Consider the following 27,866-nt stretch of genomic DNA (forward strand, 5'->3'; position numbering starts at 1 on the left):
ATTATTTTACTGTTGACAAGCAGAACTCTGGTTGTGAGCTACTGCTTTTATAAAACGGTCACAAAGTATGGAGATATGAAAGTAAAACACACTCCAATTTAAATAGTTTTAAAACGTTTTTTTTCCCCTCAGAGGCGGAGTGATACTGAATTGTGCAAAGGAATTAGACGTCATAACCGTGGTATATGGTTAATATACCACGGCTATGAACCAATCAGATTGCTTGATTTAAGCTACCGGTTATATATATATATATAATTTTTTTTTTCGCCCCAATGTATTGGCCTTCCTGGCTCGAACCTTCTCCGCCAACATCCCACAATGCTCTTCCAAAGAAAGCAACGACGAAGTGGTCGATGACGTGTCTCATTGGAACTGACGCTGAGCCACCATGGCAGTTGAGCTATGCTAGATGTCCTGCAAAAAGCGTAGATAAGATAGCTAATACATGTATTTTAGCTGACAATTGGAGTAACCAAATTTGCTTTCGTATGTCGATATTCAGCGTTGAAGCGTGACTGTGTTGAATTAACAGAGAAAATGCGATTCGCTTATATCCCTCCCGTTCTGAGGGTCTTTCTTCTTATTGGAATCTTGAATTGCGTCTCAAGTTTCTATCTTCCTGGTTTGGCTCCTGTCAGTTTCTGTGAAAAAGGACAACAAGCTGATAAAGAACAAGACGTACCGGATTGCAGGGTATTTGTCAATGCAAAAACAGCAAAAAATTTCAATTCGTGGGGCAATTATTTAGTTGGCAAGTCGTAGCGGTACACTGACAACATTCATCTGGGTGTGCATCTTGTTAGCTGGCTAGAGGTAGTCTAACGTAGCTAGTAATAATAAGTGAAGGCCTGGGTGGCATGAACGCATGCTATCCCCGCTAGTTTTTAAATGACGTCAATTAGCGAACTGAAAATGCATTATAGCTAGCTATTGAGCAGTCTTAGCTAGCTGGCATTAGTCGGATGTACATAATTTAGCTGATGGACTGTCATGTGCGATATCGCATTCCACCGCTATATTAGCAAGCTAGCTGCTCTTCCGTTACTTATCTAGCGCTTGCTAGCTGGCACCCACCGTTTGTCTTAACGTTCCAGAAAGTTGCTAAGTTAGCTAGCTAACGGTAGATGTGCAACTTTGGCTTAATGATAATTTTAGCTTCCTAGCTATATTGCGTTGCATTGTTTCACATATCTGTATATTCCGTGAAGGCTATGATTAGCTGTGCTGCAAATTGTTAAGTTAGCTGGTGGCTAAATCGTAAAGCTATCAAGGGAAATGGATTCCGCATTGATGGAACAGAACGGCAGACTGTAGCAGCCCCGGACATAACGTTAATACTTTGCTGGGTGGTGGTGGGGGTGGGGGGGGGGGGGGGGCGTTAAGCCTTCGCCTTACGTCACAATGTTGTCAGGCAGGCTCGTTATGGTATATTGGAAAGTTTTGTGAGTAACCCCCCATTAACTTTTTCTAATAATATGTGTAGCTGTAATTAAATTCAAAAGAAATTTGGGATGTGTGTTGTTTTGTATTGATTTATTTCTCTCTTTCCTGTTAAGTCTGAAATTGAGCTCTTCGTGAATCGACTGGATTCTGTGGAGTCAGTCCTGCCGTATGAATACACAGCGTAAGTAATCCTAAACCATGACTATATTGATATTTAAAAACGATGTCTTTTTATAATGCTGCTTTGGATACGTCTCTTTGGGCTGTGCGGTTATATGCCAGCTAACAGAAATTCTCTCTCTCAAATTCAAAATGCTTTTTTGGTATAACAAGGTATATCTTATGTTGCCAAAGCACAGAATAGAACATATACAGTGGAAGTCCATGGTACATGGATCCTGACATACAGTTTACAGACAAGTAGCTGCCTGTCCTAATATTATCACTGGTTGTCCCTCTGCTTATGACAAGCGTTTATTTGCCGCTAGTCAATTTAAATTTGGAATGCCTTATTGGCATGAGAAGATGCATCCTATGTTGCCAGTGCACAGAGGGAAAATAAACACTTACAATTGGAATTTAACGCATAAAGACTGATTTAGTCATGTAGTGTACAGACAAATATACTAATTTTTACTTAAGTGTGTATAAGTTTACTTTTCCTCAATTTAGTGGTCTCTGGTTTCCCCCATGCTCGTGGCAACCTGTAACATCATGTACAGTGTAATACATTTTCTTGGTTCCCCTTATAATTAGGGAGGTTAATGGTCATCATTTAAATGTTTGAATTCAGAGCATATTGCTGTGAATTTTGGTACCATGATCATTTTGACATGTTTGGATGAATTGCAGCTCTGTCTCCACCACTCCCTCACTGCAGAACCGGCTCTGTTGGAAGTAAAGTCTGCTTGTGTTGGCTTTTTTGCTTGGCTGCACTCATTGAATTAGTATATTGTCAAAGTGTTCCTCAAGTTGCTATCTGTTACCATGGTCAAATAATTATCCATGGTGTGTAATTTGTTTATGGCCAGATGGCTATTGAGTTTGTCTTGGGTTTTTGTCATTTCTGTCCAATAGTTTTTTTGGTTTTGTTTTATAAATAATTGTGGTTGTATTCTCTGAGCTAGGATGTCACTGTCCTGGGGCACTCTTCTTTACTCTCACCTTCTGGCTTTTCAGGGCTGTGTAATGAAAGCAGTAGGGGCCGCTCATTTTTAGATGTTTTCAAGATTTGATGGCTCTTTTTTGGATGTTAATTAGTAGTGGTTTTTGGCCTAATTCTGTTTGTGATTTTCCTCTGTTACTTTGTTGTTCTGGACATTGTTGTCCATTGGACAATTACATGCCAAGAGAAATTCTCTACTCCAGGTGTCTTTCTCTCTCTCGCTCTCTCTCTGTCTCTCCCTCTCATGCTCCCTCTCTTGCTGCCTCTCGTGCTCTCAAGCTCTGAATGAACACATACACTGTCACACACTGCTTTTTTTAAAAATAAGCTCCTGGCTACACTTTGCGGTCATAGCTTAGAACATTTAGGCCCAGATTGTTCCAGAATGAATAGTGGCCTGTTTCTTGAGCTTTGCGTGTACATGTAGGTTGCGACTTTTGAAATTCTCCAGAAACTGGCGGGAGCTATAACTTATCTATAACAGTCATTTGTAATAAAAACATGTTATGGAACTGTGTATGCAAAATTGTTTTGACTAGATAAATGGATAAATCATGTACATGGTTTCTACTTCAATAAGTTGTCTTTGCACATACAGAGTAAATATTTCCTTCTGAGGCATGGTAAACAAGCCATTTATTTAATCTTGTAAATTTTTATTATTTGTGTTTCTGTATAATATTGAGCAGCTTTCTGCAAAAATGACAAATGAACAGGCAACATGTTTACTTGAACCATTAAGTATAGTGTTGTATTAGAAGAATTGATTTTACATATTTATTTTATGTTTCCCTATCTGTCAGATAGTTAAATTGGCTGAAGATGCTCTTTTTAAAATTTACATCTCAAAGGCACCAGTTTGGTAACGTGCTGGAAAATGCCATCAAGCACTTAGAACATGGTGGGCCCATGGCTGTGTGACAAAATGATTCTGTGAAATTTAAAGTGAAGACCCAGCATGAAACGGCCGCATTAGTCACTTCTTGGAAAGGTGACCTTTTCTGTTTGATAGAAAGCGGAAAGAGGGAGGGGGTAAAAAACAGCATCGGAAGGAATTTGCACAGTAAATGGTGTTGCAGAAACCAGAAAGTGTAGGGGGACAGGAGATACACCCCAGGAGCTGTATCATTTTTAAAGGCAACTGCCATTCTGAAGAGATGACTATTTGCAATTCTGTCCGGGAACTCAACACAGAATGACTCCTGTTTTCAGTCTAGTGCTGAAATACAGATCATTCCATGTGAAATGAACTCTGGTCTGGTGTGACTGTTTTTTTTTTTCTTCTTTTTTTGGCATGTATTTTTTGGGCAGTTTGTTTTGTTTTTATTACATTTTTTGTCTGTTTAATTTCCATATTGAGAAGAATATCAAGGGAAATGTGAAACATTTAGCTTCCCAGTACATCTTAAACAATTGAGTTTTGATTTATAGAAGAATTTTATTAATCAAATTATTGCCTGTGATGTTGAAAACATATCTGTGTCATATTAAAGGCCTTTCCTTGGCCAAATGTATTTATTTAGCTTCTGACTGTTCATTGATTTAACCCATACAAAACATTTTGCATCTTAGGTTATGTTTAAAAAATATAAATATTGTTCTATATTCTTTGTCACAGGTTTGATTTCTGCTCAGAGGAGTCAGAGAAACGACCCTCTGAGAATTTGGGTCAGGTTTTATTTGGTGAGCGAATCGAACCATCTCCATACAAGGTATGTATTAACACAGCATGAAAGAGGGAAACTGCAATACCAGTGTGCTGATAACAAATTGTTCTATTTAGTCCTTGGAGAGTGAAGTGGGTGCCTTTGTAGACATTGAATACATTTTTAGGAAAGTAGCATGCCTCCAAATAGTTCACTTCACAAAAGTAGCAAACAATCAGGCTCAATGAAGTCACTGAAACTTCTACACTAAACATTAAAACAGTATAATGCTACAGAAAACATCCATTTTCAATACAATTTCCTCATTACGTGTGCTTTAGAGATCCTCATCAATAAACAATATTTTACCCATTTGTAGCTGTGCAGATGGCTGAACTGTTTTGATGTTGAACTGTTTTCTATGACTTCACTTTACAGTTTGAATTTAAAAAGAAAGAAGAGTGTAAGCATGTTTGCACCAAGACCTACAGTAAAGACAAGGCAGACGACAAAGCCAAGCTGGACTTCCTGAAGAAAGGAATGCTGCTGAACTACCAACATCATTGGTGAGTAATTTCAGGCCTGATGTATTGTCATTATGTTGCTAACTCTGTAGCAGCCCCTACCCTGGAGTCAGTGAGTGCTTACAGTGATACACTAGACATATTTCCCAGCCTGAAACTGGTAACATTGGATATTTTAAAAAGAGAAGCATGGTTTAAAAAAATAATAATTTTAAAAAAGACTCAACACTCTTGACAAGAATCCAGTGGTGTAACTACTACTCAAGAGTTTTACCATACTTCCCACGCTTTATGTCAGTAATGTCAGTACATGCAAATGGACAGTATGAAGCATGTGATGTTTCCAGAGCAATATTTCCTGTTATCTGAGACTTCTGGAGGCCACTACCCTTCATCAGGCTGCTGTTCCACTAGAGGATGTACAACAGTTGAAAAAGGCAAACGCAATGGATGAGTGAGAACAGAGACTTTCCAAGAACTATCTTTGTGGAATAAGATGCTCAACTTCAAAACCTCATTTGCATTTGAATTTGGTTAGAATTTTGATCCCTCCTGTTTGGTTTATTTATTCCTATTTAAAAGACTATTGAGCAGAGTGCAAATAGGACATGAGTCAAACAATCATTTTAAACACTTAACTATTCGTATGCTGGTAGTTAGATAGTTTGGCATATCCCTATAAATATCCAAAGGATGTTGCTAATCAAAGTGTACTTTCATGTGAAACAAGAATTTTATTCTGAATATTGATGAAAATAACTTTCTTGTAAAAATGTCAGTAGTCTATTGAACGGCTACAAATGTTTGAAGGCTTAGAATAATCGTTTGACCTAGGTCTAGCGTGAACTTTATCAATGTACTATTGTACCGCAATGGTCTGTTTATATAAGGTTGTATGCTTTTATGGGACTTGTGTATTTACTGTACTGCAGGAACCAGTCTAAACACACAGTTATCAAGGAAGCGTTTCATTTTCTCTTCCCTAATCGAATCGCTAGGTCGCGTTTAAGTGTTGACGGCACACGTGCTGCCTGAGAAATGCCCCCAGGCGCATATTTTCTGAACTGCCCGTGGCTTCACGTGTCTCCGTTCGCCCAAGCATTTTCAGAGTTCAGGATGCCGTTAACGTAGGGCGTGTGCAAGTCGGCAAACAGGTGGTGATGTCACCGAGCTGCTCTGGGGCCAAAAGAGCAGCTTGATGGGCGCATAACGGGTGGTCCTGGTCTTTTGGCTTTTTTGAAGTGTTGAGACTGCTGGTAGATTTTCACAGTGCTGCTTGAGATATATTAGTTCTTCAATGGATCAGTTTGGCCATCTCTGGAAGTTGCCCCAGGCCCTAGGGACCTGAATACGTATGTAAATGTAATATTTCAGTTTTTTATTTTTAGCAAATTTGCAAAAATTTCTAAAGACCTGTTTTCACTTTGTCGTTATGGGGTACTGTGTGATTGATGAGAATAAAAAAAAAATAATTTAATCCATTTTATAATAAGGCTGTGACATAACAAAATGTGGAAAAAGTGAAGGGGTCTGAATACTTTCTGAAGGCACTATATTTGCTGTGGTCGATGGCATCGTCCTGAGCCTTGAAGAGCTGTAGGCCAGGTTATGCTGTTTTTTTGTCATTCACCACCTTACACAGTTATTTCACATTAGCCCTTTTTACATTTATTATATTTTTATTGTATATTTTTTGTTTATAACTTATTTCCTGCATTTGAAATGCTGTCTTTGGGCTGCAAATTCATTGTATGAAAGGTGCTCTCCAAATGAAGGTTATTATTTTATGAGCAGATCCTTGGATCTGAATTGGTTTCTTATTTCAAGGTGAAAACAAAAACTAGCAGATTCAGTGGCTCTGCCAGGCTAGGGTTGAGGGACCCCTGTACTAGAGTTGAGATGGGATTGCTAATGTACGCCGGGGGCCTTGACATTTGCTTGTGAAGGTTGCAGGTTTGACCCCGTTGGACCCGTGCCGATAATAACGGACTCTGACTCTGCAGGATCGTGGATAACATGCCAGTGACCTGGTGCTACGACGTGGAGGACGGACAGAAGTTCTGCAATCCCGGGTTCCCCATCGGATGTTACGTTACTGATGCGGGCCGACCCAAAGACGCCTGCGTTGTCAACGTTAGTTTTATACCGAACACGTCTTTGGAGTTGCATGTGTATAGAAGCGTTGAGCTCTTGATAAGAGTCCTGTTCTTAGTGGATGGATATTTCTTATTTGGTAAATGGTAAATGGACTGCATTTATATAGCGCTTTTATCCAAAGCGCTTTACAATTGATGCCTCTCATTCGCCAGAGCAGTTAGGGGTTAGGGGTTAGGTGTCTTGCTCAAGGACACTTCGACATGCCCAGGGCGGGGTTTCAACCGGCAACCCTCCGACTGCCAGACAATCGGTCTTACCTCCTGAGCTATGTCGCCCCCAATTGTTTAATTAACAATTAAGCCTTTAATTGTTCTTTAGGCTTAACAGCCTTAATTTAAAAAAATTAGAAACCAACATCTAGAAGAAATGTGACTTTAAATGTCAAAAAAAAAAGTTTGAGTTTTGATCAGCCTTTTTTTAAAATTTATTTTGCATTTACCCCTCAGTTTTGAATGGCCAGTCCTATATCAGTGCGATCCTTGGCTATCAGTTCAGGAAAGCGCAGACAAGCACGCGCTCTCCTCCGAAGCGCGTGACGTCAAGCGCCACTTCTTACCACACCGCGGCTCGCGAGTCCGGCTCGCGCTGAGACGAGTCTGTGTAAGATGCTTCATGTCAGTTTAAGTGACTTGCAGAAGTCCTGATCAACCAGCGAGGGTCGCTAGAGAACAATACTGGCTTGGATCACCACTAACTGAACACTGGGCAATGCTACCGCCAATCACGCATTGCCCTGCAGGGCTACCGGCCAGTGTCATCACTGGCACGGTCAGGATCTGATCCTAGACTCCGGAACAAAACGGTGGCTTGACTAAATGAGCCACCCAGCAGCCTCTGATCAGCCTTTTTGAGTTGGACTGAATCATCAGTTCCCTGTAAAGAAAGTTCAGTGTATCACTATTTCATACACTGGGAAGTGAGATTTTCCTCATTAAGTAGTGTTATTAGGCATACCAGGCAAAGGCAGCCCCAGATGTTGACACATGGACATCTATTCTACCTTGGCTTGAAAATTACATGAATTTAAAAGAAATAAGTTACCATTGACAGTTGAATAATTGCACCTTTTTCTTCCCTCGACAGTCGGATTTCAATGATAAAGACACCTTCTACATCTTCAACCACGTTGACATCACAATCTATTACCACATGGTGGAGAACGAAGCTGCAGGGGCAAGATTGGTTGCGGCTAAAATGGAGCCCAAAAGGTAGAATTATACGCTATGTACATGTCATCCTCGTGATTGTAAACCTATTAATGTCATTGCCGTATATGTGTGAAAATTGTGAATATAAATAGGCGGTTACATTATGCTACTCCCCACCCCCTTTAAAGTTTAAATAGTGTTTGAGTAAAATGTTCTTGTTTTTTTTCCTAAAGCTACAAGCATAAAAGTGCTGACAAACCAGACTGCACGGGGGCACCCATGGACTTGAGCAACAAGTTCTCTGGCGATCTGAAAATTCCCTACACATATTCTGTCCAGTTTGTAGTAAGTTTTTCTCATTTGTTTCTGTTGACTCCTTAAAAAAAATTTACTAAAATGGCAACAATTGTTAACAGGGTGTGGTCTTTAAACAAAATATTTTGCCAGGTCATTGATGCTAAGTTCGTAAACAGGCTAAATGAAATTCAAAGAAAAGATTCAGTAAAATTAAATAACATTTTAAACGTGAAATGTTTTTCAGACTAGTCTTGGACAGTTTGAGGTGGAGCTGTAATGTGCTGTGTGTGGACCAGTATACCCATCTTGCTGCTGTGTGCGGAGTGTTTTGAGTAGTCCGTAGTTATTGTTAGTACATCGTAGCTCCACCCAACATTGGCCTCACAATGTCCTTCCACTGTTTTAGACCAGTGTGTAATGTTGTTTAACTATGTCTGTAGGAGGATCAGAAAATCCGATGGGCTTCTCGTTGGGATTACATCCTGGAGTCCATGCCCCACACGAACATCCAGTGGTTTAGGTAAGTGCTTCTCATACCTGAGGCCAATATATTAGTTTAAAAGCCGGTTCGACACCAGTAAACTTTGAGCATATTCCTTAATTATCGAAGGGCACCAGTTTATTGATTGAATTATTGCTGGTAATTTTAAGAGAAGCATTCATTGTCATCAGTACTATCATCTCAAATTTCATTAGGATTTAAAGACTTAAATTAGTTATATCTGAGAGTTTTCAACTGTCCTTGGATTAATGACAGTTTTTCTCGTGGGAGTTTGCGATCCTCACTGCATGTTGTTCCCGACGTCTCTGCAGCATCATGAACTCCCTGGTGATCGTTCTCTTCCTCTCCGGCATGGTGGCCATGATCATGCTCAGGACCCTGCACAAGGACATCGCCCGCTACAACCAGATGGACTCGGTGGTAATTTGACGCGCCCCTGCCGCTCGTCCCGTTACGCCATTGCTCCGGTGTGCGGGTGGGGCCTCGCAGTCCTGCCAGTCGAACCGAGACCGCACCCGCCGTCGTACCAAAACCGCGCCGCGGCGGCCCCGTGGGGCAGCGCTGATTTGGTGTAGCGTCGCCCAGGGTGGGAGAGATTCGGCCTGCTGGGTGTCTGTGTCTCATCCTGCAGCAGCGGGCCCCCTCTCTTCATTCGGGCTCCTGGGGTCCGCGTGCACACGCTGCATATGAAGTGTCCTTCGCGACTCACCCGTCCGTGTAAGCTTGACCGTGTAAGTGGACTGCGAAACGAAAAGATGCAGCGGCTTCGCATCGTGTGCCTGTCTGGAATGACAGCGGAGGTCGCAGTGATGAACACAGGCACACGGGTTGGACCTTGACAATTGAGAGAGAATTTTTAAAAAAAGTAAACACCCCTATTTACCAAATTTTCAAAAGGTATGTGCCAGTGAGTGATTTATCTATTGTCCTTTTGAGGTTGTTATATATAAATATAACCTGTTTAAATGCTAGTTAAATTCTAGACCATCATTAGCATTAGCGTATGTGATACGGTCAGCATAATGAAGAGTGGCATTAAACAGCGTATTTTATATTAGCCATAGGAGCGAGTCGAAGGGTCACGCTTTGATTCTAGCTGGGCAGCCCGACAAAAGCCGGCGTAACAATGGCCGTGTTTTGGGTAGCTGTGTTCCGTTTCTCGCCAAAGCACCGAGCCTTTTGCGGACACGCCCGTTGCGTCTGAAAGCAAAACCCGAGTTCTGTTGTGCCGGCGCGGCTTCGCCCCGTTGCCCGCGAGACGGCGGGCCTCGGGGTCGTCCGAGGCCACGCGCGCGCTCGGTTTCGCGTTTTTGCGCGGGCCTAATCCGCCGACCTCCGGCTCATTATTTCAACAGCTCTCTCCCTCAGAAAAAACGGACTGACAGGTGATGTTATCGGAGTGATCAGTCCCCTTCCCCGGCCTCCGCGCGAGGTCTTTAATGGGCATCAATGGGGTGTAATTGGCGTCGGGGGCTTGGTGTGCGACGTTCGGCTAAAACGCTGTTTTCCAGGAGGACGCCCAGGAGGAATTCGGCTGGAAGCTGGTGCACGGCGACGTCTTCAGGCCGCCGAGGAAGGGCATGCTGCTCTCCGTCTTCCTGGGGTCTGGGACTCAGATCTTCATCATGACCTTCGTCACCCTCTGTGAGCGCACCCCGTCTTCGTTTGCAGCTTCTTTTTGCACTCACTGCCCGGGGAGAACCAGACTTGCTAACATAGGCTTCGCTGTGGATCATCTTGTACTACATCCTTCATAATAGTTTTATGAAGTATGCACTTCCATAACACTGTGCACAGCATGTGTTTATTCAGGTTCATTGGTTTCTATTCACTGTTACTTACATTTGCACTTGAAATGCAGATATAAGGCACAAACAGGACTGAAGTTTCTTTTGTCCATCTTAAATGAAATGGTGTTCGGTGATAAGATTGTGAGCGATTGGCAGACCAGTGTTGTTTCACTGTGTAATTAGTAGGATAGAGGTCTGCATCCTGACCCGAACCCGATGGGGCCCGAAAGTATGCTGTGATCAGGCTGGGTATCGGGCCTGTTTTTGCTCTGTGATCCGGACAGATACTGGTTACTGGCCCACTGCCAGCCTGAAAGTTTACAAATAGTAGACAGCTGTTAACAATCATTGATAACAATGGTGCAAAGCTTCCAGTTTTTGAAGTGTACAGTTATGCTCATCTAGGAAATGAAAACAGCCGTATTTGATAACATTGGTGCGATAGACCTATTAACTTCAGAGAAGGAAAAACAGCACTGAAGCTAGCTGGCTAGCCTGTTTTGATCATTACAAACATTAAAATACACTGTAAACTATTCCTCTTACAAGGAATAGACATTTTATACAAACAGATACTGAAAGAGGACGTTGCTCCTGTGCCGTTTTTTGCAGTGGTGCAAGTGCCAAACTTATCATCAGAAGAAGAAGAAAACCGTTAAGTTAGCATGAAAGCTCAAATACGGCTATTTTAATTTGCTAGTTGAGCATATGGTACGCTACAAAAACTAGAAGCTTTGATTTGCCCCATTGTTGTCAATCATTGTTACAAGCTGGCGAAATTGTTGTTTTCCCCCGTTCCATAATCCCAAGCACCTTCACTTGCAGCAGCTTCTTCTTCTTTCAGCAATCAGGCCTAACTGGGTTTGGGCTTAAAATCTGACGAGAGCTGGTCTGGCTGGTCTGAGTCTTGCTGTATTGGGCTTAGGCGGGCTCGGGCCTTATCGCTAGCCCAATGCGAACCGCTAATTGGGATTAACCTGGGTGCGTTTGTTTGTTTTGTTTCCCAGTCTTCGCCTGCCTGGGCTTCCTGTCGCCGGCGAATCGCGGAGCGCTGATGACGTGCGCGGTGGTGCTGTGGGTTCTGCTGGGGACTCCAGCGGGTTACGTGGCTGCCAGGTTATACAAATGTAAGCAGGAGGCCAAACAGGGTCTGACAGGAGCCTCGCACGAACCCCACCCCTCACCCCCCAACCCCCTCCCCCGGCCCCTACTCGTTAGGCCAGATCAGCGTCAGCAGGTGACAGGCGGGTGCCTGGCAGCCTCATTCCTCCACGGCCTCTCAGGGCAGCAGCACCAGCGGCCACCAGATCCCGGGCGCGATATCTATTTCAGTCCCCCTGCTATCTGACACCACAGCCGTGCCCGCGGACAATCGATAATTCAGCAATTAGCCACGCGTCCACCACACCACCCTTGTGCGGTTTCCCATGACGGGTGTCCGTAACACTTAAGATCCACAATGTAGCTTGAAGCATTGTATCTCTCAGTTATTTGAGCGTATTATAACAATTTTATGTATGTATTTATTTATTTATTTATTTATTTATTTAAACTTTTTTGCTTATTGTTTAGCATATGCGACATGATTTGTTTGTAATGAGTTTATAAATAAGTACCTTGAAAGGCATTATTTAATAGCAGATAAATAAATAAAAATAAATATACATACATAGTTTTTATTTTTTAAACAAAATTTAGTGTATTTTTGAAAGATATTTTAATGTTGTTATAATGTTATCGTAAAATATTATTTTGGAATTTAATGCTTCCACTGTCTGATATACTCCTCAGTGGTATTTAAATAAATGAGGAAGCATAGCATTGAATGCAAGACAGCTGGCAGTGTAACTACTTGGTTTATGAGGGTCATTGGTTTGTCCATTGCCTGTAGCCCTAAAGACTAATGTGAAACTGGTAACGAAGTTCATCTAACATGGGCATGTATGATCATTTCCTCCACCACTTACTAAGAGGAACTTTAACAAAAGGGCAATATCCTAAAACCTCTGCCAAAAATTTAACCATAGGTCTGTTGATGGAAAACTCTTTCCGACCAAATTTGTCTGTTATGAATTATGCCTGTGCGTGTTTATTGGAAGGGGCAAAGGTGCAGGGACGTGATTGGTCTGAAAGGCACTGATGGGGCATTTTAATGAGCGACGTTGAATTGCCATGCTAAGAAGCTAACGGTTTCTGTTACAGAGGGTTGGCGTACTTCCCTTAACACCTTGTTATTTCTACTCTTTGTGCAGCCTTTGGTGGTGAAAAATGGAAAACAAATGTTCTACTGACAGCTTTCCTGTGCCCGGGGTGAGTGAGCGTTTCTGTCAGCAGGGTGATAACATGTGCTTTTAAATTTCGTCCAACACTTGTATAAGCGTGTAAGAGTGTAAACCTTTAATTATTAGACTTTTTTGATGAGGAGTAAAAAAAATAATAGTATGTTGCTGTTTTATCCTAAACATATTCATTGCATCAGTTTATCAGTTCGGAAAACAGCATTTAATGTATTTCTTTTCCTTGATATTTCTTTTGAGTTTTCTGCATCCATGCCAATTTGACTGGCAAGGAATAAAAATATTGTTCAATATTGTTTCCTTCAAAGATTTGTTCGCCAAGATGCTTCATTATTTTCATGTGATTGATTCTTTTCTATGTGTGTAATGTGAAGTGCACAGTAGATTCCTTGTTATTCATACAATTGAATATTTAAAAAAAAAACTGAATGTGATAGTGTGTAAAATACAGGTATGTGTTTTTTTCCATCTTTATCAATGCCATAAATAAAAAAGTACTCTACTGTATATATTAAGCATTGACTGAGCAAACAGCAGCCCTATTCATTTCCCAGTAATGGTGCTTTGAATTCTAGAGGATGTGTTTTTTTTTTTTCACACTGATTCCCTTTTTTACAGGATTGTGTTTGCGGACTTCTTCCTGATGAACCTGATTCTGTGGGGGGAGGGGTCGTCAGCAGCCATGCCATTCGGGACACTGGTGGCCATCTTGGCTCTGTGGTTCTGCATTTCCGTGCCCCTCACATTCATTGGAGCATACTTCGGCTTCAAGAAAAGCGTAAGTGTCCATAGGCTTGGCTCTGCGAATTATCTCTGGCATCGACCATCGGCAGAATTTGTTTTGCCGTTCATTTGACAGCTTTTCCAAATGGTACTTTACTCTCCAGGTTGTATGAGGTTGTTGTCAGCAACACCACCTTGATCCCAAATGGCAGAACCATTGCTGCACAATGAGGAACTAACTGTTTTAGAATTTCATCCCAACTTCTGCTCTCAATTATTTAATTAATTTTTTGAACATTTTGATAAAGTTTTGAGGTGTTGCTGCACACTGCACATGCATCCTTGGTGAAAACATTTTGGTGTGGTCTGATATAGGCATGTGCTAGTACAGGTATATACAGCTGTGTATACTTGAAACCGTAACCAACGTGCACACTAGGACCAGAGTCACATTAATGTAAGTGTAATGTAACATAAGAATGCAACTCTTATACTGTTCATTTCATATCAACAGATTGTAAGAGCAAAATGGTAAATCATCTTCTGTGAAATGTTGCATAGTAAACTTTGCCTTCATCATCAAACACAGGGGATCGAGCACCCAGTCCGTACGAACCAGATCCCTCGACAGATTCCGGAACAGTCTTTCTACACCAAGCCCCTCCCTGGGATCATTATGGGAGGAATCCTGCCTTTCGGATGCATCTTCATCCAGCTCTTCTTCATCCTCAACAGCATCTGGTGTGTAAACTGACATAACACATGCCTTCTATTGTCTTTGAAAATCCTTGAACGTATTTTAACCCCTGGAAAGTAATTGACCTTTTCTCAAGCTGCTTCCTAGTCCCATGCTTTTTAGTTAATTCACTAATTTTATGCACACTTTAATATTCCCCTAAAAGGCACCATTCATATCAAATGTGTTATTTTTAGGAGCCAAGCACTGTAGCTGTGTAGGAGCCTATTGTATTTGTTCGTTTAGACAGTCCAAGGTATCACCTCAAAATTTGGGGTCAATACCTCAACCCCTCTAGCACCACCAACAGGTCAAAGTTAAACAAACTCTTGGCTGAAACTTTTGAACTGTTCGCCTAGAGTTGTGATTCTTTTGTCTCTAGATTCCTTCAGTCCTGCGAAGTTCAACTCACCCCTATCTGTTTCTGTCATTTTGAATTTTATGAAAAACACATTTTAAACATATCCTCCTAGACACATAATTTGGCATGTATCGTCTTCAGAGTAGGCTGGCCAAAAGTTGTTAAAAGACAGTTGCTAGATCAAACAATATGGCCACTGCAAACAAACACATTTGATGGCGAAGGCGCCAAACAGGAAGTAAGTCATATCTTGGCAGTGCTTTGATGTATTGATGCCAAAATTGGTACCTCTCCATGTCATTGCGTCTAAGGGCCACCCACCAAGTCTCATGAAATGTGGACACTTGGGGGTGCTATACCTGAAAAAAGATGTACCCGACAATTACTCTGCACTGAATACACCTTTTCATCCAAACTTGTTGTGGACCATGCCAGTAAAGGATTCTATCATAGCATGTACTTTTTTATTTTTCAACCATCTTGGAGGCCCTTGGGGCGAGTGGCATAAAATAAGTTATGCTTTCCTTCCCCCTACCTTTGCAGGTCTCACCAGATGTACTACATGTTCGGGTTTCTGTTCCTGGTGTTTATCATCCTATTGATCACCTGTTCCGAAGCCACCATCCTCCTCTGTTACTTCCACCTGTGTGCAGAGGTGAGCTTGGCCAGAGATGCAGCGATGTGCCAGTTCTATTAGTACTTAGTTATCATAACTCTATTCATTATTACCCATATACACCAGCTCAGTGCGGTCAGGAAAAGAGCAGCTTTGTTTTTTTTCTGTTTAAATGAAGGGAAATCATTAATATAGTTTAAAAGGTGGGAGGGGTGGAGTCTGCACTCAAAATGGGTGAAGTTGGCAGTCAACTTCACTTTGAGCAAATAGTTCTGCGGAATTTGATTGAAAGTAGCGCAAGTGAACTGATATCCCTTATTTTCTGTGTTGTACAACATCGAGTACAAATTGCAAATATAACCTTTACGTGACAAATTTATTTATTTATTTTTTTAAGCACAAAGTCATGAGTCCTTATGCACTCAATAAACCATTAAATGTATTCACTTTAGGAACTCATGACTAAAAATGTCTGAACACCAGTAAATCCTAAATATGAATATATTGTTTTTATATATATGTATATATATGTTTTTGACAGGCCTTCAGTGATATTTTTGGATTATTTATGCATCTATTTTTTTTATTGTATTTTAGTAAACTCACATCTGTAACTGGGTAACCAGCTTTGTTCTTATGTGGGAGTGTGAATGTGCCTTTTTTTATGAATGTACCTCTCTGTTTTGTCCACCAGGACTATCACTGGCAGTGGCGGTCCTTCCTGACCAGCGGCTTCACCGCCGTGTACTTCCTGGTGTATGCCGTGCACTACTTCTTCTCTAAGCTCCAGATCACCGGGCTGGCCAGCACCATCCTTTACTTCGGTTACACAATGATCATGGCTTTGATCTTTTTCCTCTTCACAGGTGAGCTGCGTTTTTATCTTTATTTAACTTCCTCTACCGCTTTCCTTTCTGTTGCACAGCTGCCCCATATACAGGCCTGGGGCCGCACAGATGAGTGCACGGAAGCCTGCTCCGGACCTGCTCGTTAATCTGGTTAATTGAAGTGAGAAAGTAGGAAACTGAGTGAGCCAAAATGGGGAGAGAGCCCCCAAATCCATTTTGTGTTGTTTGGTTAATGTGCAGTCAGGGCAGTGCACTCAGACAGCTGGCTGTTATTGGGTCACTGACTCCGCCCCATTTGTCTTCCGCCAACGTTGAGCCTTTTGGCCCTAATGAAATTTGCCAAAACCCAGTCTTGTGTTTGTATTTAGTTTTATTGAAGTATTGCTCAAACGCAAAAACAGCTGGGGAATAGTTTGGAACAGTGCATGAGTACAGGATGGTTTTTATTACTTTATTTCACCAGTTAAGGAAGCAAGATTTGTGTCCGTTCTATTTTAGCTTGGTCAGTTGTGAAAATTATTAAAAGTCTATTAATGAATGTGTTCAATAACGATTCTTAAATCATTATATGCCTAAAAAAAGTTTAATTGATACTTATACCTGGCACAGGCCTTAGGGTGGCCTACACTCTGTCAAGCTATATAAAAGTTACCCCCCCCCCCCAGTGGGATCTGATCCCTATTTTTTTTATCTTCTGTGGTTTCTACTTGTCTGAATAAACCAAAAAATAAATAAAAAATGAAACGTAAAAAAATAAATAAATAATGCTTCTAGGCAAAAAGAAAATAAATTTGTAAGCAGTTAAAAAATGGGGCAGCTGTTAATGTCATACATTTGAGTAAAGAAAAAGGTCTGCCAATTATTCATATATGTACTTTATTGGTTATACTAATTAACGCATAATTAGTCCCTAATTGTAAAAGTAGTCACGTGTCTGGGCTGATTCCATCATACGACCCTCCTTTTAGGGAATAATAAGCTGTTTATCAATGCAAAATGATAGAACTGCTGAACTTGGAATGGCTGCAGAGACACCTAGAAGGCAACTGCTCAAATTTAATGGCTCAGTTGATAGACTAAATGGTTACATGCATGATTATGTCTCTGGTTCTTGGTATGGTAAAATGTGTATGATGGGTCTGTGTGTATGGTGTCCATTTTTGTCATCCCTTATCCTCATTTGAACTATTCATCCTGCCTGAAATGTGTACTGCCTGGAAAGTACCCACCAGTAATGTACTCTATTCATGTGCAGCTCTTGTTGCAATTTTAATGGGAGCAAAACCTCTTTTCAACAAGCAATTTTGAATTCTTTATCAAAAAAGGGGGAAAACAGTGTAAATAATAAATGGGGAAACGGGTATTATTAAATAAGTTCAACGAAAGGATACCAAGGTAAGTAGTAGGGCAATATACTGCCTGTCAAGGAAACAAGGGAAACCTGAATTTAGTGCTTCGGAAAGAACCTTTTCTAACTCCTGCTCATCTGTCAGAGCGATGTCGAAGGCTTGCTCGGGAGGGCTCTTTGATGGAGCCCCGCTGATCTCTCAGTGCTGAACATGCTCACAACGCTGCCTTCCAGGTCATTGGTCAGCCCCGGCAGGGGGCCGGCCATGAGCCGCTCCACAGTCTCTGATTCGCAGCTGGATCCGTAACCAGGTATCACAGCGAATGAGCTGGTGAACCCTCACCGGCCTGACGAGCGTGCAGAATTAGTCATGATATAATTTGTTGCTCCTGATACTAAATTCAGACCTGGGTCAAATCAATACTAAAATACTCATTGGATGCCATGAAAATATGAAGACGCCTGAAAATAGATGTTATTTATAATTTTCAGTAATGTGCATAATATTTTACTAGCAAAAACGTATTAATATTTGTTATTCATATTTAGTATTTACTGGTGTTCAGACATTTTTAGTCATGAGTTCCTAAACTGACTACATTTAATGATTTTTTGAGTGCCTAAGGACTCATGATTTTGTGCTTTTTAAAAAATAAAATAAATTGTCATGTCAAGGCTACATTTGCAAGTTGTCCTTTATGTTGTACAACACTGAAATAAGGGATATCAGTTAACTTGCTACTATTTTCACAAAGTGAAGATCGAAAGGGCCCAGATCTGACGAGTTAGCTGGCATTGGCTGATCAGTTTAGGGTTTCTTTCCACACGAAGAGTCGGATTGCTGCCATTGTAAGAGCTCAATGGCTTGGCCTTCCTGGCTTCTGGCTTTCCAAAGTGCAGGTGTGGTGCCCTCCTTATTACATTACATTACATTACAGGCATTTAGCAGACGCTCTTATCCAGAGCGACTTACACAACTTTTACAAAGCATTTTTTACATTGTATCCATTTATACAGCTGGATATATACTGAAGTAATTTTGGTTAAGTACCTTGCTCAAGGGTACAACGGCAGTGTCCTACCCGGGTATCGTACCTGCGACCTTTCGGTTACAAGCCCAGTTCCTTACCCACTGTGCTACACTCCGTCCTTATAAGATGTATAGAACACAATATTGTGGTTTAACATATTAGTGTTTGTACTTCGTATGTTTCTGAGCAGTTATGTTGTAACAGCACCAACAAATATTAATTCCCTCAGAATGTATTGGGTGAAACATTCCGTTTGGTGTTTATTTGTTAGCTATCTTTATATGACTGTACAAAGTATTGTCCTTTTTGATATGGATGGCTTAAGGGAAGTCAAGGCTGGGAGAATCTTTTGAAAACATTACACAGGTTTTTGCCAAATTGTGTTGTTTATTTGCATATTTAATTAACAGCTGTTTCATTCAGTTTTCACATTGCGTAACTTAATTATCCTGTGCTATCTATAAGACTTTGGATTTTTCCTTATTTTTCTTTCAGGAACGATTGGATTCTTTGCCTGTTTCTGGTTTGTAACCAAGATCTACAGTGTGGTGAAGGTGGACTGATATCTCCAGAGCAGACAGAGTTTGTCCAGCCTGGGATTTCTCTCTGTCCAGGACTTCCCGGTTTTAAAGGAAAAGAAAAATTCTGTTAAAACCAGTCGTAAATTTCACTTTTTTTTTCCCACAAACTCATCAGAAATTCACCTTTTATATGCAGCGAATCCTGTAAACCGTTACTATGATTAAATGAATTGCAAAGGAGACGGCATATCACCAAACACTATAATTATATATGTGCATTTCATGAAAATTGTAAATAATACATTTTACTAACATGGAGTGAAATTACCGTAGGCCTCCGTAGTTGTGTTGTTAAGACTCCGCAGTGAACGTAAATATTATTGTAAATAATGTTTTCTAATGCTCAAAGTAGGTAATCTGAATTGTGTGTAAAAATAAATGTGGTCGTGGAATGCTTCAAGCTTCATTTTTATTTTATTTTTTTTTCAGTACGATACCAACTGAACTGTTAATGAGCTTTGCTTCATTTAAAAAAAATTTTTTTGCCTCTATACATTTTGTGCCTCTTGATTATACTTATCGATTATACTGTAAATTTTCAGTAATAAATGTACAAATGACCACAGTAAGTGTTTTGAATTATTTTGTACTGACACCTTATTGATGTGTGGGCCCCATTTGATGGATGTAATCAGTGATAGGGTGCTGCAGGTTGGTTACAAATTGAAATATTTTAGGAAAATAGGCAGTGTAGGTTTTTTGCAATTATAGCGTAAGTACTGCACTGAAGATATATGGAATGGAAGCACAGCATATTCCTGGAAATCTCAAACAACTGAAAGCTTTGGTCTAAATGTCATGTACTCACAACAGATACACTGACATTTGTATGATACTCGTTGGTTCACTTGGCTGGTAATGACAAGCAGCATTTCTGTCCAATTTCAGAGCTGGGAATTAGATCTGATTGGTTGATGGACTTCCTTAAATAAACCTGTCATTCTGACAAATACCCTTTTCACACATGAGCAGCTTAAGTATTTTGCATGCTCATAGTACATAATTATTATTACTAAAATTATAAATTAACATAGAATTTGAACCATGTAATCAAATCATTACAAGGATAAACCACTGTAAAATTAGATTGAATGCTGAAACTTACAGAATTTAAATTGGGAGCAGCAATAATTAGCAGTTTTGCTGGTGGTGTGTAAAAAGGGAACATTATCCTTAAAAACAGAAAAATGTTTTTTCAACATTTTTACCCAGTTTGAAAAACCTCAGCATATTTATCAGCAGTGGTCATTGCTAACAAAAAGAAAATCAGATATGAACGTGGGAGAGTGCAGGCAATCATGTGCACTGAAACATGCTGTGTCAAGCTGCTGCTTCTTTTCACACAGCAGTCAGCAAGTTTGCACAGAAATGAGTCTGAGGAAGACTGTTCATATGCAACTTCAGCAAGGAGACTGTGGGCACTCCACTGACCTGCAGGGGTCGCTGATGAGTGAAGAGGCATCATCACCCCTACTGACTGACTTTTCCAACTTAAGCCGCGTTTCCACCAAAAGTACCCGGAACTTTTAGTCCCAGGATCTACTTTTCAAGGAACTGAAAGTTTCCTTCAGCCCATTGTTGTCTGCGTTTTCACCGCGGTCTAAAGTCCCGCGAAGATTAGGCAAATTAGCCCACTGACGTATAAAAAAGCGACGTTGTCGTTGATCCATCTGTCCTATGATTTCTTCTGTAACCCCATACTACCACCGAAGTAGCCTACATTATTTTCTAATAACTGGGACAGCCCGGAGGGGTTTATTCCACTTATATACAACAGATTACCAACAATGACTATATATGGTTACTTTTGTATTTATATCGATTTAATCACCTGAAATTGAAATATTCTTCCGCAGCCGTTTGGGCATATTTTACCATTGTCAAGCAAAACTGCCGTTGGTAGTTGAACTTGGACCATTGTTATGCAACAAATAGGATATAACAGGCCAATAGTCAGATTGTAACTGTTTTATATATCCTCTCAAACACATTCATCATGTTTTTATGTGAACATTCACTTTCATGTCTTGACATCCGAGGCGACATAATGCATTCACATTCCACAAATAACTGGCAACAACAGCAGAAAACATGCACACGTTGTAAACAATTTTCTGTTGAATTGATTACTTTCTTATTGTCAATTCCATATAGGCTAATCGCAAAATGACAAGAATAGAACGAAAACTCGGACTTGCGTGAAAATTTAAATTAGCAGTGGTACAGCCACCGTTTGCTTTCCTTCAAAGTTTCTGCTAGCCGAGCAGCGAAGTGTGCCCTCCAGATGTGAACCATGCACCATAAATTAGTCCATAGTCTTCCTGGTCTTTTTGTGGAGTAAAATTACGGCAGTCTGAAAAAGCAAAAGGGACGATTACTAGAATTAACCTGTTATTTTACCCTGACAAAAAGTGCGGAAGGTGATTTCAAGTTTGCTTTTTACTGTATCACCAATGTAAATTATGCATAACTACCGCATACCTCACATAACTGTATCAAACGTTTTGATTCAATTACAACGGGCTAACAAAGAAAATCCGGAAGAAAATATTCAGCAACCGAATTAAACCGTTTGAATGTTTTGTTACGTAACTGTCCCAGCACGAATGCTTAGCATTTTATAAAAACGAATACTAAAGCAAGAAAAGAACAGAAGAGCACACGTTATAATTCCAAGACGTTGGCAGGCTATAACCAAAAGTAGGCTACTGCGCCGCATAACATACAAGTTTGATTTCAAGTTATTATGAAAATAAATCTGTTTGCGGCTGCAGATTTTTAAAAATGGCGGTTGAAATAAAACACTGCAAGTTGTCGACCAATCAGAAATTTTCAGCGCTTGCGCCCCACCCCAAAGGTTCCAGTACTTTTGGAAAGTACTACCCCCCGAGCAGGGATGATTTTGGGGGTAAAATAAAGACCCTAGTTCCTGCGGTCGAAACGCACTGAGTTCCTCAAAAGGTTCCTAGTTCCGGGGTAAAGTTCCTGCGGTGGAAACGCGGCTTTACTGACTTTGTGTTACCAAGAGGGAACTATAAATGGTGTGGAGCATCTTTGTGACCTCGACATGCCTGCCACATGCCACATTTGTTATATAAAGTGAAATGTGAAATCATTTAACTGTTAAATGCATTGATGGGTTTTTAATAATGTGAAAATATTGGCCTTTGCTTTCTGAGTAAGGGTTTGATAATGACAGTTAAGATGATGACGATAAAGGCATCGAGCAAAAGGGGTCTGCCCAAAAAAATTGACTGCCTTAAATATGTGGAGCAACTGAGACTCCTTCCATACTTTTTTGAAAAGTGTTTAATTTAGTCATTGCAATTGGGGTTCTTTATTTCTTTATTTTTGTGGGTTTAGCTCAAAATTCTTTTTGAAATGTTGTCAGGGATTATAGTCCATGATGTAAAGGTCATATGTTCACAGTTTTGTTAGGATAACATCACCTACAGTCTCAGGGTATCGAACTATATTCCCCAAGGGCTGCAGTTTCTGCAGATCTTTGTGGTTTCCTTTCAATCAGCTGCCAATTAAGGCTTTGAGGACCAGATATGTGGATTATATAGCCGATCAGTGACTTGATCCACTGGTGCCAAGAACACACTGAAAACCAGTGAATAAAAGTCACTTTAGTTTATATATATGTATATAACATGCCAAAGTTTTCCTTCATATAAATGCGTAACACCTGAAAAATGCCTGTGCTATTCCAATCGTGATGTACTAGGCAGTGGAATGAATGATTTGTTGCTCATTGAGACTCTCTTAGAACATGTTCCTTGCCTGGTCATTATTACATGGTAATCCCATTCCCTCTACAACAAGAAGCTTTAGAACTGTCACAATATGTCTAGAGATGCTAGCTGCTCAGTAAAATACAGGATGGTTGTAAAGACACACATCTTTATAGAGTGGAATGTAGCAAATTTTAGGGTGCAGGAGATTCGTTGAATACATACAAATGGGCTGTGATTCCAGGTTTTCCATTCATACAAAATTATAACAGCTGCAGATTTTCAGAATGTATTTTACTTCATCTGAATGACTATATGCACCATAATTTCTTAAACAACTGGAGTTATTATATTAGTGCCACTTAGACAAGTTAGACACTGCAGTAAGGAGTCCAAATCATATAGCGTAGGTCTTTACAATGCATTACAGGCACACATTTACCAGTAGAAAAAACTGAAATCATTCCCCTAGACCTTCTACTAATAAACCATTAAATAGTTCCATAAAACTGCAGTTTTCCCTCAATTTAACTAGTAATGTACACTATGAGCTTTATACACCTGTGTCTAATTTGTGTAAAAAATACTTAACAAGGAACTTCAAACGTTTTAAATGGCAGCTATGAGGAAAAGCACAGTTGCTAGGTTCCAGTAATTTGTCTGCTGGGGTCATTGCAACTTGGTGCCAGGTGTTTTTAATTCATGGCAGATGAATGCCCGGAGGTGCAATAATGATGGCCTTGTTAATATACACTGTGAAGCAGCTGTCATGTCATACCCTCTTGCTGGTATGTGAGTGTGAAGCATAAAGGGTGACAGTTGTAAGGCTAGGATTGAAGTTTTTCAGTACAGGGCCAGAAGGCAGTGAAGTAGTGTACTGGGTTTCACACACACTCACCGGCTCTGTGTGTTTATAATATATATTGCATGCCCATCTTCCTGCTTATCACAAATCTCGTAGTTACACATACATAGCTGAACATACACACACAAACACACACTCATTCACACTTTCATATGACCCACTTGCTGTGTGTACACACAAACACTCATACTCATACACATACACACATATGGGACACATCGGCCATTTTTCCCGAGCTTGTCTCCTTATTCTATTTTTTCTCACTGCTATGTGAACGTATGGTCCTCTCATGACCTGGTTCATATTCATTCACAATTTATGCACTATTTCATATGGTTGGTTGTGCACAATCTGCTGTTTTTCCAGATCCGTCAACCGTACTCGTGACAACAGGGCCTTCATTCGACCGGTGAGTCTCTCATAAGACCAGTATATACAAATAACCCTACTAACGGTTTTGAGTATTTTTGGAAAAATAAGTTAATTTATTTATTAAGTAAATAAAACTTTTATGACTGTGATTCATATTTCTTGTTTGTTTCATTAAATTTAAAGACTGTGTTGGGGAACCTGTGTCACTAACCTGACATCTATTCCTTGTAGGACTATTTGGTGAACTACCCAGAGTGGCATAGTGTCACACACAATGGTAATGCTCCATTGGTCACATTAACTTTTGCAGCTACTGTGAGCAAAGGTGTTCTACTGTTCTACCATCAACTATGCAAAATCTAGGTATATGTTTACTCACTTAAATCGGGAGTTTTGGCCCGTGCATGGAATTAGATGCAGGGCCCACAGACTTAACTTTCATTTCTGGGGGCCCAGAAAAGTTTTATAACCACTGCTTTAGAGTATAAAGCATAATTCATCAGTGACACCATCTGTTTCAAAGGAATTGTAAATAGGCAGTGGCCGTAAATGGGCAGATTTAAACATGGGTTTTCCTCTCATGCTTTGATTGAATAATCTTTGTTCATTATTTTGTGTGAGTTATGTTATTTATATTAGATTGTTGATAAACTTTAATACCGCAGAATCCAGTTATTTTGGAGACTTTATATTCAACAAATCTATTAACTTAAAGCTAGAAACATCCTTAAATGGGATTTATCTTGAATGTATCTTATGTCCAACATAGCAGTGCTTTTCCAGCTTTTCTATAGGTGGCTGGATTAAGTAAAAAATTCTTTACTTTAAAAATAGATTCCAAATTTGTAATTTTGTGTGGAGCTTCTTGCAATTTCATGGCTGTTATACAGTACATATTGGTAAACCAATAAAAAGATTTGCTGAACATATGGCAGATTCTAAGTACAGTACACTGTACAGATGTCCTTGGAATATAAAAAGGCACTATTAGTAGATGGGGATGTATTCAATGAGATGAATGTCAATATTAACTCTGCACCCAGTGCACAAGGATTTTGATTGATAAAACTTTTCAGTTGAAAGTTCCCTGTCTAAACACACCCCAACCAAGCTGACTTCTTACAATGTAAGAGGGATCTCTTTGTAAAATAATCTGTCGTGAGTAAATGCAGGTGTGTCAACATGTCTTTACGCATTGGTACATTGTGATAGCACTGGCAGAGGTGTGTGGCCATGCCACAAAACAAAGGCAATAAAGCAGACACAATTCCAAAAACAGACATTTGTAATGCCGGAGAAAATATCCTTAATCTCACTGATTATATTTTCTGAACACTGAACAAAAGTTCATTATTGACTGTGTAAAATAAGGAAACTCCCATTGGATGCTTTTGTAAAAATGTCATGTCAGGAACAGATCAGCATATTGCTTGTTATTGCTATTGTCCTGTGCACTGTTGTCTTTGAAATGTGTTCCAGAGCATTAACTTAACACATGTTGCTGTGGGAAAACAAAACGCTGGCAATGGGATTGAGGCTCAGCTGAGTAAATTTATGCAGAGGGAAGACAGGGAGGATTTCTCTCATCCCAGAGGTAACTGAGAAGATGTTTGCGGCTAACAGATGGAAAGGCCTGTTCTGAGCCCCCCACAGGCAAACCATGATCCAAACAATCACCTTTTCTTTAGCTTTAAAACTTTTGACCAACAGAATGCAGTCTGCTTCTTCAGAAAGTATGTGGAACTGCATCTGTGTAAACACACTCTCAAGATGAGAAGAATTTTGTTCTCAGACCTGGCCAATTCATGATTAATACAGTCTGTAATGTCTTCAGACTCAAGCTGAGAGAGGTTGAGAAAAGTATTAATATTTTCTGAAGTTTTGACTAGGGAACAGTGAAACATGTGCACCTTAAATTCTAATAATGGCAACCTCATGTTTCTTATTGTGTATTCTCCATATGTTTGATATTGTAATACATTGAATAAACTAAATTAAAAACCAAAACAAAAGCATTCACACTTTTAAGTATTCTGAAATATATACTCAATATAATTTATGGCTGGTGAAATTAGCCAAATTAGCCTTTACTGAATGACCTAACTCCAGCTACTGTACAACATAAAGGTGTATACGGCTAAGCACAAGCTTGTGTTGCCGGGAGTTATAGGTTCAAGGTGGTTAAAAGAACAAAAGTAACAAGCTGGTTGTTTGAAATGAATATTGCACTACATATGGATCTGACAACATGTTCTTAGGGAGATCCTACAAGACTCCAGGGCTAATTCCATGCAGTAGTCCTTTGATATCAGGACTAATAAAGAAGTTGCATTATGCAGAAGTATTGGGACAGTGATCTTAATGAGGATGTTGATTTTGGTAAGCCTAAGGTTTAGCCTATGTTTCTGACATTTTTCCCCCCCACCTTTCTCAGCCTTGTAATGGCTTCTTTGACTTTCATTGGCATGACTGTGGTCCTTATGTTAACCAACACCAATAACAGCCTCCAAAGGCAATCAAAAGCCAAGAATCAAGACTAGATGCTGAAAGCTCTCTTATACTTGCACTAAGAAGCAATTGAACACACCTAATGCTAATAGCCAACAATGTCTGACTGGTTAGCAAGGAGTACAGTGACCAGACTTCTCATTTATCTCAGGACAGCTCCGTATGTCCACCTTCTTTCACATGTCCTGACCTTTCCTGAATTAGTCTTTAAATCTCCAGTATTTCAGCTACCGTATCATATTTCAATTCGTTTTTTTTTGTCTGTAACTGCCATTGTTGTAGGCCCCCATTGCATTATGTACATGGTTCTCCTGGGAATCTGGTCCCCCTTAGTGAGATGAATTTTGCGTTGGTGACATACAGTACATTGAAGCAAGATAATATTGTAGTTGCTGTTCCCTTTTATACCCCATGGTGTCACTGTTTGCAGTGTTGTGGTTGAGTTCTTGGGGCATTGCTGTGTCTATACCACAGCAAATTAAAAAGTCTAATATGAGGGCGGTAATAGAGACTCTGTCTCTTTGATTATTTTCATGATCATCTGTGACTTCAATTCTAATTAATTCAATTAATTAATGTGATGTCATTGAAATGACTCAATTATAATAAAGTAATTCAAAATTGATACATTTCCATTGTGGCTGAACATAAATTAGAAATCATGTCTCTGAAATGCATCCATAGTGATGAATGTACTTATTATATGCTTTTTCACAACTCTGCCCCCATTGCCTGCTGCTGCAAAACTTGAAAGCATGAGGAACATCATATCACACATTTTATACGGGGAAAAATATATCTTGGTGCAGAGCGAGGCCAGTAGATGGCATTGGCATTGGCTATCATAGTTTTTTCCGTGGCCTTTTTGTTTACTATTACACAGTTTACTATTGCATGCTGCTTTTATGAACTTCCAGTGCAATTTTTATATTTTTATATTACTTAAAATCAGACCAACCCCCCCCCCATTAAAAACATGCTTGAAATATAAATACATTGTAACACTTAGAAAATTATGAAATTATTTTTTTCATTTCTTCTGATCATTTGGTAGTAGAGCAGCTAGTTTTTGAGGTTTGTGAAATTATATGATGTATGGAATGTAGGTTTGCCACATGCATTACAAGAAATGGGATTACACATAGTTGTGTTTTGTGGTCCTTAATTA

General features: G+C 40.0%; 1 protein-coding gene across 1 annotated transcript; it reads left to right on the forward strand.

Moving 5' to 3' along the window:
* The first annotated feature begins 354 nt into the window (after positions 1-354).
* Positions 355-19,781, forward strand: LOC118223492 (transmembrane 9 superfamily member 2). Its single transcript, XM_035410105.1, has 17 exons — positions 355-696; positions 1,560-1,627; positions 4,230-4,323; positions 4,696-4,823; positions 6,785-6,914; positions 8,022-8,146; positions 8,320-8,431; positions 8,824-8,903; positions 9,197-9,305; positions 10,397-10,529; positions 11,683-11,802; positions 12,928-12,985; positions 13,591-13,750; positions 14,285-14,436; positions 15,336-15,447; positions 16,103-16,274; positions 19,131-19,781. The coding sequence occupies exons 1-17, from the start codon at positions 541-543 to the stop codon at positions 19,196-19,198; spliced, it is 1,977 nt and encodes a 658-aa protein (XP_035265996.1). The 5' UTR covers positions 355-540; the 3' UTR covers positions 19,199-19,781.
* Positions 19,782-27,866: the final 8,085 nt, after the last annotated feature.

This window comes from Anguilla anguilla, chromosome 3 (genome assembly GCF_013347855.1).
Source record: "Anguilla anguilla isolate fAngAng1 chromosome 3, fAngAng1.pri, whole genome shotgun sequence".
NCBI lineage: Eukaryota > Metazoa > Chordata > Actinopteri > Anguilliformes > Anguillidae > Anguilla > Anguilla anguilla.

Excerpts from the sequence above, each read along its gene's own strand:
- LOC118223492 (XM_035410105.1), top strand. The coding sequence starts at position 541 with ATGCGATTCGCTTATATCCCTCCCGTTCTGAGGGTCTTTCTTCTTATT. Across the intron at positions 697-1,559 it reads AAGACGTACCGGATTGCAGG|TCTGAAATTGAGCTCTTCGT; the intron begins GTATTTGTCAAT and ends TTTCCTGTTAAG. Across the intron at positions 4,324-4,695 it reads TCGAACCATCTCCATACAAG|TTTGAATTTAAAAAGAAAGA; the intron begins GTATGTATTAAC and ends TTCACTTTACAG.